Consider the following 20,972-nt stretch of genomic DNA (forward strand, 5'->3'; position numbering starts at 1 on the left):
GTATATAGCCTTCACATTGACTCTGTACCATAACACCCTGTATATAGCCTCCACATTGACTCTGTACCGTAACACCCTGTATATAGCCTCCACATTGACTCTGTACCGTAACACCCTGTATATAGCCTCCACATTGACTCTGTACCGTAACACCATGTATATAGCCTCCACATTGACTCTGTACCGGTACCCCCTGTATATAGCCTCCACATTGACTCTGTACCGGTACCCCACTGTATATAGCCTCCACATTGACTCTGTACCGTAATACCTTGTATATAGCCTCCACATTGACTCTGTACCGTAACACCCTGTATATAGCCTCCACATTGACTCTGTACCGGTACCCCCTGTATATAGCCTCCACATTGACTCTGTACCGTAACACCCTGTATATAGCCTCCACATTGACTCTGCACCGTAACACCCTGTATATAGCCTCCACATTGACTCTGTACCGTAACACCCTGTATATAGCCTCCACATTGACTCTGTAGCGTAACACCCTGTATATAGCCTCCACATTGACTCTGTACCGTAACACCCTGTATATAGCCTCCACATTGACTCTGTACCGTAACACCCTGTATATAGCCTCCACATTGACTCTGTACCGTAACACCCTGTATATAGCCTCCACATTGACTCTGTACCGGTACCCCTGTATATAGCCTCCACATTGACTCTGTACCGTAACACCCTGTATATAGCCTCCACATTGACTCTGTACCGTAACACCCTGTATATAGCCTCTACATTGACTCTGTACCGTAATACCCTGTATACAGCCTCCACATTGACTCTGTACCGTAACACCCTGTATATAGCCTCCACATTGACTCTGTACCGTAACACCCTGTATATAGCCTCCACATTGACTCTGTACCGTAATACCCTGTATACAGCCTCCACATTGACTCTGTACCAGTACCCCTGTATATAGCCTCCACATTGACTCTGTACCGTAACACCCTGTATATAGCCTCCACATTGACTCTGTACCGGTACCCCTGTATATAGCCTCCACATTGACTCTGTACCGTAACACCCTGTATATAGCCTCCACATTGACTCTGTACCGTAACACCCTGTATATAGCCTCCACATTGACTCTGTACCGTAACACCCTGTATATAGTCTCCACATTGACTCTGTACCGTAACACCCTGTATATAGCCTCCACATTGACTCTGTACCGGTACCCCTGTATATAGCCTCCACATTGACTCTGTACCGTAACACCCTGTATATAGCCTCCACATTGACTCTGTACCAGTACCCCTGTATATAGCCTCCACATTGACTCTGTACCGTAACACCCTGTATATAGCCTCCACATTGACTCTGTACCGGTACCCCCTGTATATAGCCTCCACATTGACTCTGTACCGGTACACCCTGTATATAGCCTCCACATTGACTCTGTACCAGTACCCCTGTATATAGCCTCCACATTGACTCTGTACCGTACCCCTGTATATAGCCTCCACATTGACTCTGTACCATAACACCCTGTATATAGCCTCCACATTGACTCTGTACCGGTACCCCCTGTATATAGCCTACACATTGACTCTGTAAATGGTACCCCTGTATATAGCCTCCACATTGACTCTGTACCGGTACCCCCCTGTATATAGCCTCCACATTGACTCTGTACCATAACACCCTGTATATAGCCTCCACATTGACTCTGTACCGGTACCCCCTGTATATAGCCTACACATTGACTCTGTAAATGGTACCCCCTGTATATAGCCTCCACATTGACTCTGTACCGTAACACCCTGTATACAGCCTCCACATTGACTCTGTACCGTAACACCCTGTATATAGCCTCTACATTGACTCTGTACCGTAATACCCTGTATACAGCCTCCACATTGACTCTGTACCGTAACACCCTGTATATAGCCCCCACATTGACTCTGTACCGTAATACCCTGTATACAGCCTCCACATTGACTCTGTACCAGTACCCCCTGTATATAGCCTCCACATTGACTCTGTACCGTAACACCCTGTATATAGCCTCCACATTGACTCTGTACCGTAACACCCTGTATACAGCCTCCACATTGACTCTGTACCGTAACACCCTGTATATAGCCTCTACATTGACTCTGTACCGTAATACCCTGTATACAGCCTCCACATTGACTCTGTACCGTAACACCCTGTATATAGCCCCCACATTGACTCTGTACCGTAATACCCTGTATACAGCCTCCACATTGACTCTGTACCAGTACCCCTGTATATAGCCTCCACATTGACTCTGTACCGTAACACCCTGTATATAGCCTCCACATTGACTCTGTACCTGTACACCCTGTATATAGCCTCCACATTGACTCTGTACCGTAACACCCTGTATATAGCCTCCACATTGACTCTGTACCGTAACACCCTGTATATAGCCTCCACATTGACTCTGTACCGTAACACCCTGTATATAGCCTCCACATTGACTCTGTACCGTAACACCCTGTATATAGTCTCCACATTGACTCAGTACCATAACACCCTGTATATAGCCTCCACATTGACTCTGTACCGGTACCCCCTGTATATAGCCTCCACATTGACTCTGTACCGGTACACCCTGTATATAGCCTCCACATTGACTCTGTACCAGTACCCCCTGTATATAGCCTCCACATTGACTCTGTACCGGTACACCCTGTATATAGCCTCCACATTGACTCTGTACCGTAACACCCTGTATATAGCCCCCACATTGACTCTGTACCGTAACACCCTGTATATAGTCTCCACATTGACTCAGTACCGTAACACCCTGTATATAGCCTCCACATTGACTCTGTACCGGTACCCCCTGTATATAGCCTCCACATTGACTCTGTACCAGTACCCCCTGTATATAGCCTCCACATTGACTCGGTACATGTAGCCCCTGTATATAGCCTCCACATTGACTCTGTACCGGTACCCCCTCTATATAGCCTCCACATTGACTCTGTACCGTAACACCCTGTATATAGCCTCCACATTGACTCTGTACCGTAACACCCTGTATATAGTCTCCACATTGACTCAGTACCGTAACACCCTGTAGAAAGCCTCCACATTGACTCTGTACCGGTACCCCCTGTATATAGCCTCCACATTGACTCTGTACCGTAACACCCTGTATATAGCCTCCACATTGACTCTGTACCGTAACACCCTGTATATAGCCTCCACATTGACTCTGTACCGTAACACCCTGTATATAGCCTCCACATTGACTCTGTACCGTAACACCCTGTATATAGCCTCCACATTGACTCTGTACCGTAACACCCTGTATATAGTCTCCACATTGACTCAGTACCGTAACACCCTGTATATAGCCTCCACATTGACTCTGTGCCGGTACCCCCTGTATATAGCCTCCACATTGACTCTGTACCGGTACACCCTGTATATAGCCTCCACATTGACTCTGTACCGTACACCCTGTATATAGCCTCCACATTGACTCTGTACCGTAACACCCTGTATATAGCCTCCACATTGACTCTGTACCGGTACCCCTGTATATAGCCTCCACATTGACTCTGTACCGGTACACCCTGTATATAGCCTCCACATTGACTCTGTACCGTAACACCCTGTATATAGCCTCCACATTGACTCTGTACCGGTACCCCCTGTATATAGCCTCCACATTGACCCTGTACCGGTACACCCTGTATATAGCCTCCACATTGACTCTGTACCAGTACCCCCTGTATATAGCCTCCACATTGACTCTGTACCAGTACCCCCTGTATATAGCCTCCACATTGACTCTGTACCGTAACACCCTGTATATAGCCTCCACATTGACTCTGTACCGGTACCCCCTGTATATAGCCTCCACATTGACTCTGTACCATAACACCCTGTATATAGCCTCCACATTGACTCTGTACCGTAACACCCTGTATATAGCCTCCACATTGACTCTGTACCGTAACACCCTGTATATAGCCTCCACATTGACTCTGTGCCGTAACACCCTGTATATAGCCTCCACATTGACTCTGTACCGTAATACCCTGTATACAGCCTCCACATTGACTCTGTACCGTACCCCTGTATATAGCCTCCACATTGACTCTGTACCGTAACACCCTGTATATAGCCTCCACATTGACTCTGTACCGTAACACCCCCTGTATATAGCCTCCACATTGACTCTGTACCGTAACACCCTGTATATAGCCTCCACATTGACTCTGTACCGTAACACCCTGTATATAGCCTCCACATTGACTCTGTACCGTAACACCCTGTATATAGCCTCCACATTGACTCTGTACCGGTACCCCCTGTATATAGCCTCCACATTGACTCTGTACCAGTACCCCCCTGTATATAGCCTCCACATTGACTCTGTACCGTAACACCCTGTATATAGCCTCCCACATTGACTCTGTACCGTAACCCCTGTATATAGCCTCCACATTGACTCTGTACCGTAACACCCTGTATATAGCCTCCACATTGACTCTGTACCGGTACCCCCTGTATATAGCCTCCACATTGACTCTGTACCGTAACACCCTGTATATAGCCTCCACATTGACTCTGTACCGTAACCCCTGTATATAGCCTCCACATTGACTCTGTACCGTAACACCCTGTATATAGCCTCCACATTGACTCTGTACCGTAACACCCTGTATATAGCCTCCACATTGACTCTGTACCGTAACACCCTGTATATAGTCTCCACATTGACTCAGTACCGTAACACCCTGTATATAGCCTCCACATTGACTCTGTACCGGTACCCCCTGTATATAGCCTCCACATTGACTCTGTACCGGTACACCCTGTATATAGCCTCCACATTGACTCTGTACCAGTACCCCCTGTATATAGCCTCCACATTGACTCTGTACCGTAACACCCTGTATATAGCCCCCACATTGACTCTGTACCAGTAACACCCTGTATATAGTCTCCACATTGACTCTGTAACATTGACTCTGTGCCGTAACCCCTGTATATAGCCTCCACATTGACTCTGTGCCGTAACCCCTGTATATAGCCTCCACATTGACTCTGTGCCGTAACACCCTGTATATAGCCTCCACATTGACTCTGTGCCGTACCCCTGTATATAGCCTCCACATTGACTCTGTGCCGTACCCCCCTGTATATAGCCTCCACATTGACTCTGTGCCGTAACACCCTGTATATAGCCCACATTGACTCTGTGCCGGTACCCCCTGTATATAGCCTCCACATTGACTCTGTGCCGGTACCCCTGTATATAGCCTCCACATTGACTCTGTACCAGTACCCCCTGTATATAGCCTCCACATTGACTCTGTACCGTAACCCCTGTATATAGCCTCCACATTGACTCTGTACCGGTACCCCCTGTATATAGCCTCCACATTGACTCTGTGCCGTAACACCCTGTATATAGCCTCCACATTGACTCTGTACCGTACCCCCTGTATATAGCCTCCACATTGACTCTGTACCGGTACACCCTGTATATAGCCTCCACATTGACTCTGTACCAGTACCCCTGTATATAGCCTCCACATTGACTCTGTACCAGTACCCCCTGTATATAGCCTCCACATTGACTCTGTGCCCCTGTATATAGCCTCCACATTGACTCTGTACCGTAACACCCTGTATATAGCCTCCACATTGACTCTGTACCGTAACACCCTGTATATAGCCTCCACATTGACTCTGTACCGTAACACCCTGTATATAGCCTCCACATTGACTCTGTACCGTAATACCCTGTATACAGCCTCCACATTGACTCTGTACCGGTACCCCCTGTATATAGCCTCCACATTGACTCTGTACCGTAACACCCTGTATATAGCCTCCACATTGACTCTGTGCCGGTACCCCTGTATATAGCCTCCACATTGACTCTGTGCCGTAACACCCTGTATATAGCCTCCACATTGACTCTGTACCGTAACACCCTGTATATAGCCTCCACATTGACTCTGTACCGTAACACCCTGTATATAGCCTCCACATTGACTCTGTACCGTAACACCCTGTATATAGCCTCCACATTGACTCTGTACCGGTACCCCTGTATATAGCCTCCACATTGACTCTGTACCGTAACACCCTGTATATAGCCTCCACATTGACTCTGTACCAGTACCCCCTGTATATAGCCTCCACATTGACTCTGTACCGTAACACCCTGTATATAGCCTCCACATTGACTCTGTACCAGTACCCCCTGTATATAGCCTCCACATTGACTCTGTACCGGTACACCCTGTATATAGCCTCCACATTGACTCTGTACCAGTACCCCCTGTATATAGCCTCCACATTGACTCTGTACCGGTACCCCCTGTATATAGCCTCCACATTGACTCTGTACCGTAACACCCTGTATATAGCCTCCACATTGACTCTGTACCGGTACCCCCTGTATATAGCCTCCACATTGACTCTGTAAATGGTACCCCTGTATATAGCCTCCACATTGACTCTGTACCGTAACACCCTGTATATAGCCTCCACATTGACTCTGTACCGTAACACCCTGTATACAGCCTCCACATTGACTCTGTACCGTAACACCCTGTATATAGCCTCTACATTGACTCTGTACCGTAATACCCTGTATACAGCCTCCACATTTACTCTGTACCGTAACACCCTGTATATAGCCTCCACATTGACTCTGTACCGTAATACCCTGTATACAGCCTCCACATTGACTCTGTACCAGTACCCCTGTATATAGCCTCCACATTGACTCTGTACCGTAACACCCTGTATATAGCCTCCACATTGACTCTGTACCTGTACACCCTGTATATAGCCTCCACATTGACTCTGTACCGTAACACCCTGTATATAGCCTCCACATTGACTCTGTACCGTAACACCCTGTATATAGCCTCCACATTGACTCTGTACCGTAACACCCTGTATATAGCCTCCACATTGACTCTGTACCGTAACCCCTGTATATAGCCTCCACATTGACTCTGTACCGTAACACCCTGTATATAGTCTCCACATTGACTCAGTACCATAACACCCTGTATATAGCCTCCACATTGACTCTGTACCGGTACCCCTGTATATAGCCTCCACATTGACTCTGTACCGTAACACCCTGTATATAGCCTCCACATTGACTCTGTACCGGTACCCCTGTATATAGCCTCCACATTGACTCTGTACCATAACACCCTGTATATAGCCTCCACATTGACTCTGTACCGTAACACCCTGTATATAGCCTCCACATTGACTCTGTACCGTAACACCCTGTATATAGCCTCCACATTGACTCTGTACCGTAACACCCTGTATATAGCCTCCACATTGACTCTGTACCGTAATACCCTGTATATAGCCTCCACATTGACTCTGTACCGTAGTACCCCTGTATATAGCCTCCACATTGACTCTGTACCGTAACACCCTGTATATAGCCTCCACATTGACTCTGTACCGGTACCCCCTGTATATAGCCTCCACATTGACTCTGTACCGTAACACCCTGTATATAGCCTCCACATTGACTCTGTACCGTAACACCCTGTATATAGCCTCCACATTGACTCTGTACCGTAACACCCTGTATATAGTCTCCACATTGACTCTGTACCGTAACACCCTGTATATAGCCTCCACATTGACTCTGTACCGTACCCCTGTATATAGCCTCCACATTGACTCTGTACCGTAACACCCTGTATATAGCCTCCACATTGACTCTGTACCAGTACCCCCCTGTATATAGCCTCCACATTGACTCTGTACCGTAACACCCTGTATATAGCCTCCACATTGACTCTGTACCGGTAACCCCTGTATATAGCCTCCACATTGACTCTGTACCGGTACACCCTGTATATAGCCTCCACATTGACTCTGTACCAGTACCCCTGTATATAGCCTCCACATTGACTCTGTACCGGTACCCCCTGTATATAGCCTCCACATTGACTCTGTACCGTAACACCCTGTATATAGCCTCCACATTGACTCTGTACCGGTACCCCCTGTATATAGCCTCCACATTGACTCTGTAAATGGTACCCCTGTATATAGCCTCCACATTGACTCTGTACCGTAACACCCTGTATATAGCCTCCACATTGACTCTGTACCGTAACACCCTGTATACAGCCTCCACATTGACTCTGTACCGTAACACCCTGTATATAGCCTCTACATTGACTCTGTACCGTAATACCCTGTATACAGCCTCCACATTTACTCTGTACCGTAACACCCTGTATATAGCCCCCACATTGACTCTGTACCGTAATACCCTGTATACAGCCTCCACATTGACTCTGTACCAGTACCCCTGTATATAGCCTCCACATTGACTCTGTACCGTAACACCCTGTATATAGCCTCCACATTGACTCTGTACCTGTACACCCTGTATATAGCCTCCACATTGACTCTGTACCGTAACACCCTGTATATAGCCTCCACATTGACTCTGTACCGTAACACCCTGTATATAGCCTCCACATTGACTCTGTACCGTAACACCCTGTATATAGCCTCCACATTGACTCTGTACCGTAACACCCTGTATATAGCCTCCACATTGACTCTGTACCGTAACACCCTGTATATAGTCTCCACATTGACTCAGTACCATAACACCCTGTATATAGCCTCCACATTGACTCTGTACCGGTACCCCTGTATATAGCCTCCACATTGACTCTGTACCGGTACACCCCTGTATATAGCCTCCACATTGACTCTGTACCAGTACCCCCTGTATATAGCCTCCACATTGACTCTGTACCGTAACACCCTGTATATAGCCTCCACATTGACTCTGTACCGTAACACCCTGTATATAGTCCCCACATTGACTCAGTACCGTAACACCCTGTATATAGCCTCCACATTGACTCTGTACCGGTACCCCTGTATATAGCCTCCACATTGACTCTGTACCGGTACACCCCTGTATATAGCCTCCACATTGACTCTGTACCAGTACCCCCCTGTATATAGCCTCCACATTGACTCTGTACCGGTACCCCTGTATATAGCCTCCACATTGACTCTGTACCGTAACACCCTGTATATAGCCTCCACATTGACTCTGTACCGGTACCCCCTGTATATAGCCTCCACATTGACTCTGTACCGTAACACCCTGTATATAGCCTCCACATTGACTCTGTACCGGTACCCCCTGTATATAGCCTCCACATTGACCCTGTACCGGTACACCCTGTATATAGCCTCCACATTGACTCTGTACCAGTACCCCCTGTATATAGCCTCCACATTGACTCTGTACCAGTACCCCTGTATATAGCCTCCACATTGACTCTGTACCGTAACACCCTGTATATAGCCTCCACATTGACTCTGTACCGGTACCCCTGTATATAGCCTCCACATTGACTCTGTACCATAACACCCTGTATATAGCCTCCACATTGACTCTGTACCGTAACACCCTGTATATAGCCTCCACATTGACTCTGTACCGTAACACCCTGTATATAGCCTCCACATTGACTCTGTACCGTAACACCCTGTATATAGCCTCCACATTGACTCTGTACCGTAATACCCTGTATACAGCCTCCACATTGACTCTGTACGAGTACCCCTGTATATAGCCTCCACATTGACTCTGTACCGTAACACCCTGTATATAGCCTCCACATTGACTCTGTACCGTACCCCTGTATATAGCCTCCACATTGACTCTGTACCGTAACACCCTGTATATAGCCTCCACATTGACTCTGTACCGTAACACCCTGTATATAGCCTCCACATTGACTCTGTACCGTAACACCCTGTATATAGTCTCCACATTGACTCTGTACCGTAACACCCTGTATATAGCCTCCACATTGACTCTGTACCGGTACCCCCTGTATATAGCCTCCACATTGACTCTGTACCGTAACACCCTGTATATAGCCTCCACATTGACTCTGTACCAGTACCCCTGTATATAGCCTCCACATTGACTCTGTACCGTAACACCCTGTATATAGCCTCCACATTGACTCTGTACCGGTACCCCTGTATATAGCCTCCACATTGACTCTGTACCGGTACACCCTGTATATAGCCTCCACATTGACTCTGTACCAGTACCCCTGTATATAGCCTCCACATTGACTCTGTACCGGTACCCCTGTATATAGCCTCCACATTGACTCTGTACCGTAACACCCTGTATATAGCCTCCACATTGACTCTGTACCGGTACCCCTGTATATAGCCTCCACATTGACTCTGTAAATGGTACCCCTGTATATAGCCTCCACATTGACTCTGTACCGTAACACCCTGTATATAGCCTCCACATTGACTCTGTACCGTAACACCCTGTATACAGCCTCCACATTGACTCTGTACCGTAACACCCTGTATATAGCCTCTACATTGACTCTGTACCGTAATACCCTGTATACAGCCTCCACATTGACTCTGTACCGTAACACCCTGTATATAGCCCCCACATTGACTCTGTACCGTAATACCCTGTATACAGCCTCCACATTGACTCTGTACCAGTACCCCCTGTATATAGCCTCCACATTGACTCTGTACCGTAACACCCTGTATATAGCCTCCACATTGACTCTGTACCTGTACACCCTGTATATAGCCTCCACATTGACTCTGTACCGTAACACCCTGTATATAGCCTCCACATTGACTCTGTACCGTAACACCCTGTATATAGCCTCCACATTGACTCTGTACCGTAACACCCTGTATATAGTCTCCACATTGACTCAGTACCATAACACCCTGTATATAGCCTCCACATTGACTCTGTACCGGTACCCCCTGTATATAGCCTCCACATTGACTCTGTACCGTAACACCCTGTATATAGCCTCCACATTGACTCTGTACCGGTACCCCTGTATATAGCCTCCACATTGACTCTGTACCATAACACCCTGTATATAGCCTCCACATTGACTCTGTACCGTAACACCCTGTATATAGCCTCCACATTGACTCTGTACCGTAACACCCTGTATATAGCCTCCACATTGACTCTGTACCGTAACACCCTGTATATAGCCTCCACATTGACTCTGTACCGTAATACCCTGTATACAGCCTCCACATTGACTCTGTACCGTACCCCCTGTATATAGCCTCCACATTGACTCTGTACCGTAACACCCTGTATATAGCCTCCACATTGACTCTGTACCGGTAACCCCTGTATATAGCCTCCACATTGACTCTGTACCGTAACACCCTGTATATAGCCTCCACATTGACTCTGTACCGTAACACCCTGTATATAGCCTCCACATTGACTCTGTACCGTAACACCCTGTATATAGTCTCCACATTGACTCTGTACCGTAACACCCTGTATATAGCCTCCACATTGACTCTGTACCGGTACCCCCTGTATATAGCCTCCACATTGACTCTGTACCGTAACACCCTGTATATAGCCTCCACATTGACTCTGTACCAGTACCCCCTGTATATAGCCTCCACATTGACTCTGTACCGTAACACCCTGTATATAGCCTCCACATTGACTCTGTATCGGTACCTCCTGTATATAGCCTCCACATTGACTCTGTACCGGTACACCCTGTATATAGCCTCCACATTGACTCTGTACCAGTACCCCCTGTATATAGCCTCCACATTGACTCTGTACCAGTACCCCCTGTATATAGCCTCCACATTGACTCTGTACCGTAACACCCTGTATATAGCCTCCACATTGACTCTGTACCGGTACCCCTGTATATAGCCTCCACATTGACTCTGTAAATGGTACACCCTGTATATAGCCTCCACATTGACTCTGTACCGTAACACCCTGTATATAGCCTCCACATTGACTATGTACCGTAACACCCTGTATATAGCCTCCACATTGACTCTGTACCGTAACACCCTGTATATAGCCTCCACATTGACTCTGTACCGTAATACCCTGTATACAGCCTCCACATTGACACTGTACCGGTAACCCCTGTATATAGCCTCCACATTGACTCTGTACCGTAACACCCTGTATATAGCCTCCACATTGACTCTGTACCAGTACCCCCTGTATATAGCCTCCACATTGACCCTGTACCGGTACACCCTGTATATAGCCTCCACATTGACTCTGTACCAGTACACCCTGTATATAGCCTCCACATTGACTCTGTACCAGTAACCCCCTGTATATAGCCTCCACATTGACTCTGTACCGTAACACCCTGTATATAGCCTCCACATTGACTCTGTACCGTAACCCCTGTATATAGCCTCCACATTGACTCTGTACCATAACACCCTGTATATAGCCTCCACATTGACTCTGTACCGTAACACCCTGTATATAGCCTCCACATTGACTCATGTACCATAACACCCTGTATATAGCCTCCACATTGACTCTGTACCGTAACACCCTGTATATAGCCTCCACATTGACTCTGTATCGTAATACCCTGTATACAGCCTCCACATTGACACTGTACCAGTACCCCTGTATATAGCCTCCACATTGACTCTGTACCGTAACACCCTGTATATAGCCTCCACATTGACTCTGTACCGTAACCCCTGTATATAGCCTCCACATTGACTCTGTACCGTAACACCCTGTATATAGCCTCCACATTGACTCTGTACCATAACACCCTGTATATAGCCTCCACATTGACTCTGTACCGTAACACCCTGTATATAGCCTCCACATTGACTCTGTACCAGTAACACCCTGTATATAGCCTCCACATTGACTCTGTACCGTAACACCCTGTATATAGCCTCCACATTGACTCTGTACCGTAACACCCTGTATATAGCCTCCACATTGACTCTGTACCGTAACACCCTGTATATAGCCTCCACATTGACTCTGTACCGTAATACCCTGTATACAGCCTCCACATTGACTCTGTACCGTAACCCCTGTATATAGCCTCCACATTGACTCTGTACCGTAACACCCTGTATATAGCCTCCACATTGACTCTGTACCGTAACACCCTGTATATAGTCTCCACATTGACTCAGTACCATAACACCCTGTATATAGCCTCCACATTGACTCTGTACCGTACCCCCCTGTATATAGCCTCCACATTGACTCTGTACCATAACACCCTGTATATAGCCTCCACATTGACTCTGTACCGTAACACCCTGTATATAGCCTCCACATTGACTCTGTACCGTAACACCCTGTATATAGCCTCCACATTGACTCTGTACCGTAACACCCTGTATATAGCCTCCACATTGACTCTGTACCGTAATACCCTGTATACAGCCTCCACATTGACTCTGTACCGTAACACCCTGTATATAGCCTCCACATTGACTCTGTACCGTAACACCCTGTATATAGCCTCCACATTGACTCTGTACCGTAACACCCTGTATATAGTCTCCACATTGACTCAGTACCATAACACCCTGTATATAGCCTCCACATTGACTCTGTACCGGTACCCCCTGTATATAGCCTCCACATTGACTCTGTACCGGTACACCCTGTATATAGCCTCCACATTGACTCTGTACCAGTACCCCCTGTATATAGCCTCCACATTGACTCTGTACCGTAACACCCTGTATATAGCCTCCACATTGACTCTGTACCGTAACACCCTGTATATAGCCTCCACATTGACTCTGTACCGTAACACCCTGTATATAGCCTCCACATTGACTCTGTACCGTAACACCCTGTATATAGCCTCCACATTGACTCTGTACCGGTACCCCCTGTATAAAGCCTCCACATTGACTCTGTACCGTAACACCCTGTATATAGCCCCCACATTGACTCTGTAATGTCATAGTGTGACATGAATTTGATCACAACGTTGAAACTAAAAGGAGGCCTATAACAGCCAGGTAGAGAGGAGAACGACTCCGGTTCAGCTCACGTAAATACTAACGGTGTTTTGATGACAATTGCATTGGTTCTATTGTACAGGGGATATTAAAACGAAAATGTAGCTGACATATTTGAAATGTGTATTTGACTCAGGTCTGCGGGGCGAGACAAACGACATGGTCCCAGTCTCAACGACAGAAAAAGAAAAAAGCAAAAGCACCAAGACTATTATGTTGCATCGTTTACTTACAGGTAGTAAGTGTAGGAGTGGTAGGTTCTTCTGCCCAGTGGTACGTGGTAGGTGAGGTGGTACGTGGTAGGTGAGGTGGTACGTGGTTAGGTGAGGTGGTGGTAGGTTATAAGCAGTGGAGGACGGAGGAACGGGAGGGGGGGATATGGAATGAAGGAAAGAAAAAGTAAAAATACATTAATGTTGGAAAAAATAGATAAAATGGACAAAAACCATATGGTGGCAGGCAGGCAGGCAGGGAGGGAGGGAGGCAGGCAGGGGAGGGAGGCAGGCAGGCAGGCAGGGAGGCAGGCAGGCAGGCAGGCAGGCAGGCAGGCAGGCAGGCAGGCAGGGGCAGGCAGGCAGGCAGGGAGGGAGGCAGGCAGGCAGGCAGGCAGGCAGGCAGGCAGGGAGGCAGGCAGGCAGGCAGGCAGGCAGGCAGGCAGGCAGGCAGGGAGGGAGGCAGGCAGGCAGGCAGGCAGGCAGGCAGGCAGGGAGGGGCAGGCAGGCAGGGAGGCAGGCAGGCAGGCAGGCAGGCAGGCAGGGAGGCAGGGAGGCAGGGAGGGAGGCAGGCAGGCAGGGAGGCAGGCAGGGAGGCAGGGAGGCAGGGAGGGAGGGAGGCAGGCAGGCAGGCAGGCAGGGAGGCAGGCAGGCAGGCAGGCAGGCAGGGAGGGAGGCAGGCAGGCAGGCAGGGAGGGAGGCAGGGAGGCAGGCAGGCAGGCAGGCAGGCAGGCAGGGAGGGAGGCAGGGGGAGGCAGGGAGGCAGGCAGGGAGGCAGGGAGGCAGGGAGGCAGGCAGGCAGGCAGGCAGGCAGGGAGGGAGGCAGGCAGGCATACATGAAAGACAGACTAGTGAACGTGCAGAGGTTATAGCTTGGAGTTATGTTGCGTGTAATGTGTGCCGATTCTTTCTACAGATTCGTTCTCATTTTGAAAGCTAGTTGTTATTAAATACAATTGGAGTACAGGTCATGTTGAGAAATCACAACCTGTTAGCTGATGTACACACACTTCCTGTTAGCTGATGTACACACACTTCCTGTTAGCTGATGTACACACACTTCCTGTTATCTGATGTACACACACATCCTGTTAGCTGATGTACACACACATCCTGTTAGCTGATGTACACACACATCCTGTTAGCTGATGTACACACACTTCCTGTTAGCTGATGTACACACACTTCCTGTTAGCTGATGTACACACACTTCCTGTTAGCTGATGTACACACACTTCCTGTTAGCTGATGTACACACACTTCCTGTTAGCTGATGTACACACACTTCCGGTTCTGTCTAGGACATGTTTAATAACGGACATATGTCATATGCGCTGCCTCTCCGTACATAAAAAACATACGTCCATATTCGGAATATAGTTCATGTACTGGGTCATGTTGTAAGAGCTGGTCGATGTATTCACCAAGCCAGGTTTCCATAACAACCTGCCCCGACAGACATCATGTCACATATATTTGTGTGAAGACATAGACATTAGGATAAATTCCTGATTCTATGGATTTGACCTCCAAGAGTTAGTTCCAAATCGGAACTTAGAATGTCTTAACACGGCTGTAAATCGGATATAATTAATGCAAATGAAATCAAATGGATCCAATTAAATAATCTCCCACTTCCTGTCTCATTTGATTAGGTCACACCGGAAATAATTCAGTTAAATAGCATGACTGTTTGTTTGCACACGCCATACGGAATATCACACTGTACAAAACTTCAAATGGTACATTACTGGTCAAAACTAGGTATAGGTCTCGAAAAACGTCAGTTTAAACAGGCTCCATTACCAAGGAACTACCACTCCCACCTCTGATACCAAGGAACTAAGATCTACCACTCCATCTAACACTCCCACCTCTGATACCAAGGAACTAGCATCTACCAGTCCATCTACCACTCCCACCTCTGATACAAAGGAACTAAGATCTACCACTCCATCTACCAGTCCATCTACCACTCCCACCTCTGATACCAAGGAACTAAGATCTACCACTCCATCTACCCCCCCACCTCCAATACCAAGGAACTAAGATCTACCACTCCATCTACCCCCACCTCCAATACCAAGGAACTAGCATCTACCCCTCCATCTACCCCCCCACCTCCATTAACAAGGAACTAGCATCTACCACTCCATCTACTACTCCCACCTCCAATACCAAGGAATTAGCATCTACCACTCCATCTACTACTCCTACCTCCAATACCAAGGGACTAGCATCTACCACTCCATCTACCACTCCATCTACCCCTCCATCTACCACTCCATCTACCACTCCATCTACCACTCCATCTACCACTCCATCTACCCCTCCATCTACCCCTCCATCTACCCCTCCATCTACCCCTCCATCTACCACTCCATCTACCACTCCATCTACCCCTCCATCTACCACTCCATCTACCACTCCATCTACCACTCCATCTACCACTCCATCTACCACTCCATCTACCCCCATCTACCACTCCATCTACCCCTCCATCTACCACTCCATCTACCCCTCCATCTACCCCTCCATCTACCACTCCATCTACCACTCCATCTACCACTCCATCTACCCCTCCATCTACCACTCCATCTACCACTCCATCTACCACTCCATCTACTACTCCCACCTCCAATACCAAGGAATTAGCATCTACCACTCCATCTACCACTCCATCTATCACTCCATCTACCACTCCATCTACCCCTCCATCTACCACTCCATCTACCCCTCCATCTACCACTCCATCTACCCCTCCATCTACCACTCCATCTACCACTCCATCTACCCCTCCATCTACCCCTCCATCTACCACTCCATCTACTACTCCCACCTCCAATACCAAGGAATTAGCATCTACCACTCCATCTACCACTCCATCTACCCCCCACCTCCATTACCTTAACTAACTCTTCAAACTAAAAGTTACAGTGGGAAAGACCAGATAATAAAAGTTGGATTGAAAAACAGGCCTGTTCCCCCTCCCCTTTCCGTTCCCTTTGGTCCAGATATTGAATGCAGCTATCAAATGGCCCTCTATTCATTACGTACTACTGCACTACTTTATCCCTATAAGGCTCTAGTCACTATATAGGGAGTAGGATGCCATTTTGGGACACAGATAAGAGCACACCCAACGTATCTACAGCACACATAAATAAAGTGACAGTGTGTTATTTCAGGCCTGGTTGACACGGAGAACAGGGGCTGGAGATAATGTAAACTTAGCCTGAAGCTACTGGGTGACATGGAGAACAGGGACTGGGCATAATGTAAACTTAGCCTGAAGCTACTGGGTGACATGGAGAACAGGGGCTGGGGATAATGTAAACTTAGCCTGAAGCTACTGGGTGACATGGAGAACAGGGGCTGGGGATAATGTAAACTTAGCCTGAAGCTACTGGGTGGCATGAAGAACAGGGACTGGGGATAATGTAAACTTAGCGTGAAGCTACTGGGTGTCATGTAGAATAGGGACTGGGGATAATGTAAACTTAGCCTGAAGCAACTGGGTGTCATGCAGAATAGGGACTGGGGATAATGTAAACTTAGCCTGAAGCTACTGGGTGACATGAAGAACAGGGACTGGGGATAATGTAAACTTAGCCTGAAGCTACTGGGTGACATGGATAACAGGGACTGGGGATAATGTAAACTTAGCCTGAAGCTACTGGGTGTCATGGAGAACAGGGACTGGGGATAATGTAAACTTAGCCTGAAGCTACTGGGTGACATGAAGAACAGGGGCTGGGGATAATGTAAACTTAGCCTGAAGCTACTGGTTGTCATGGAGAATAGGGACTGGGGATAATGTAAACGTAGCCTGAAGCTACTGGGTGTCATGGAGAACAGGGACTGTTGTCTGTTCTCTCTTTCTCTTCTACTCCTCTCTCTATTCCCCCTCTCTCTCCTCTCTTTCTCTTCTACTCCTCTCTCTATTCCCTCTCTCTCTCCTCTCTCTTCTCTCTTTCTCTTCTACTCCTCTCTCTATTCCCCCTCTCTCTCCTCTCTTTCTCTTCTACTCCTCTCTCTATTCCCCCTCTCTCTCCTCTCTTTCTCTTCTACTCCTCTCTCTATTCCCTCTCTCTCTCCTCTCTTTCTCTTCTACTCCTCTCTCTATTCCCTCTCTCTCTCTCTCTTTCTCTTCTACTCCTCTCCCTATTCCCTCTCTCTCTCTTCTCTCTTTCTCTTCTACTCCTCTCTCTATTCCCCCTCTCTCTCCTCTCTTTCTCTTCTACTCCTCTCTCTATTCCCCCTCTCTCCTCTCTTTCTCTTCTACTCCTCTCTCTATTCCCTCTCTCTCTCTCTTTCTCTTCTACTCCTCTCTCTATTCCCTCTCTCTCCTCTCTTTCTCTTCTACTCCTCTCTCTATTCCCCCTCTCTCTCCTCTCTTTCTCTTCTACTCCTCTCTCTCTCCTCTCTCTCCTCTCTTTCTCTTCTACTCCTCTCTCTATTCCCTCTCTCTCTCCTCTCTTTCTCTTCTACTCCTCTCTCTATTCCCCCTCTCTCTCCTCTCTTTCTCTTCTACTCCTCTCTCTATTCCCTCTCTCTCTCTCTCTTTCTCTTCTACTCCTCTCTATTCCCTCTCTCTCTCCTCTCTCTTCTCTCTTTCTCTTCTACTCCTCTCTCTATTCCCTCTCTCTCTCATCTCTCTTCTCTCTTTCTCTTCTACTCCTCTCTCTATTCCCTCTCTCTCTCCTCTCTTTCTCTTCTACTCCTCTCTCTATTCCCCCTCTCTCTCCTCTCTCTTCTCTCTTTCTCTTCTACTCCTCTCTCTATTCACTCTCTCTTTCTCTTCTACTCCTCTCTCTATTCCCTCTCTCTCTCCTCCCTCTCTTCCTTCCCCTTCTCTCTTTCAGCCTTTCATCATTATTTCCTTCTAATCTCCTATTCTCTAATCTTCCCTTCTATATTCCTCCAAAATATTTTCCTTTTTCCTCCCGTCTCCAAACCAGTGTCATTGAACAGGGTGGTGCGTCTTATATGATTGGGCCGTGGAGACATTCATCTTTCACAGCAAACTGCTTCTCATAGCTGTAAACAGACGTAATGTAGCGTATCAACAACATCATCAAATTCATTATTTACGTTTTGCGCTGACAACACTGCTGTGCTTTAGGGAGAGAAAACAGGGGAAGAGACTCATAAAAAAATATTTAAAAAAAATTCTTCCAGATTACAATTGTAAACGATCAAGCTGTCCAAATGTACCTCATGTTGTAAATGTTTGGCTTCTTCAGTTTGTCTCACTGTGTAACAGCGTTTGTAGACGTGAAAATAACATCAACACAGACTGGCGATTTATTAAATATATAGGACACATATAACATATAGAAACATATAGCAACATGTATCTTTACACAAAATATATATCTTCTACTAAATGGCTCACCTTTTCTTCAGGATGAGGATGACTCCGAGGAAGATGATGACGAAGAGGAGGATGCCAGCGATTACGCCGGTTATCTTCACTGTGTTGTCTGTCTGTTTCTCTGGCTCCACAGCGACAGGCTTATGGGTGGCCTCTCCTATACAACAACAAGACAACATTAACAACTGCACAAACAGGCTTATGGGTGACCTCTCCTATACAACAACAACAAGATAATATTAACAACTGCACAAACAGGCTTATGGGTGACCTCTCCTATACAACAACAGGCTTATGGGTGACCTCTCCTATACAACAACAGGCTTATGGGTGACCTCTCCTATACAACAACAGGCTTATGGGTGACCTCTCCTATACAACAACAGGCTTATGGGTGACCTCTCCTATACAACAACAGGCTTATGGGTGGCCTCTCCTATACAACAACAAGACAACATTAACAACTGCACAAACAGGCTTATGGGTGACCTCTCCTATACAACAACAACAAGATAACATTAACAACTGCACAAACAGGCTTATCTGTGACCTCTCCTATACAACAACAACAGGCTTATCTGTGACCTCTCCTATACAACAGGCTTATGGGTGACCTCTCCTATACAACAACAGGCTTATGGGTGACCTCTCCTATACAACAACAGGCTTATGGGTGACCTCTCCTATACAACAACAGGCTTATGGGTGACCACTCTTACACAACAACGGGCTTATGGGTGACCTCTCCTATACAACAATAGGCTTATGGGTGACCTCTCCTATACAACAACAGGCTTATGGGTGACCTCTCTTACACAACAACGGGCTTATGGGTGACCTCTCCTATACAACAACAGGCTTATGGGTGACCTCTCCTATACAACAACATACGAAGACATTAGTAGATATCTCCTACTGTTACTTATTACTAATATGCCTAGCTATTTTACTAAACTAGGTGAAATCCTAAGTGGTGATTGTGTAATAGTGGTACTAGATCCACCAACATTGATCTGGTCTAATAGGTCTTGTCCATGTTCTGTTTAGCTGGTCATACTGCGTTTAAGGAAGACATATCCCTAACCTTTTATTGTACGTACAGTGCCTTTCAGTATGTATTCAGACCCCTTTGACATTTTTTTGTGTTACGTTAGAGCCTTAATCTAAAAATGGATTAAATTAATAAAAAATAAAAACCCTTATTAAGCTACACACAAATCAAATCAAATCAAATCAAATTTTATTTGTCACATACACATGGTTAGCAGATGTTAATGCGAGTGTAGCGAAATGCTTGTGCTTCTAGTTCCGACAATGCAGTAATAACGAGCAAGTAATCTAACTAACAATTCCAAAAAAAAACTACTGTCTTATACACAGTGTAAGGGGATAAAGAATATGTACATAAGATATATGAATGAGTGATGGACAGAGCAGCATAGGCAAGATACAGTAGATGATATCATACAGTATATACATATGAGATAAGTATGTAAACCAAGTGGCATAGTTAAAGT

At 46.8% G+C, this 20,972-nt stretch overlaps 1 protein-coding gene across 1 annotated transcript in view; it reads right to left on the reverse strand.

Moving 5' to 3' along the window:
• LOC112222543 (receptor-type tyrosine-protein phosphatase mu-like) overlaps positions 1 to 20,972 on the reverse strand; it is a 441,501-nt gene that overhangs the window by 176,766 nt on the left and 243,763 nt on the right. Inside the window, exon 15 of the mRNA XM_042329181.1 lies at positions 19,477 to 19,612. Within this exon, the coding sequence (XP_042185115.1) occupies positions 19,477 to 19,612 (136 nt within the window). The remainder of the gene's footprint in view (positions 1 to 19,476; positions 19,613 to 20,972) is intronic.

Source organism: Oncorhynchus tshawytscha, linkage group LG10 (genome assembly GCF_018296145.1).
Source record: "Oncorhynchus tshawytscha isolate Ot180627B linkage group LG10, Otsh_v2.0, whole genome shotgun sequence".
Lineage (NCBI taxonomy): Eukaryota > Metazoa > Chordata > Actinopteri > Salmoniformes > Salmonidae > Oncorhynchus > Oncorhynchus tshawytscha.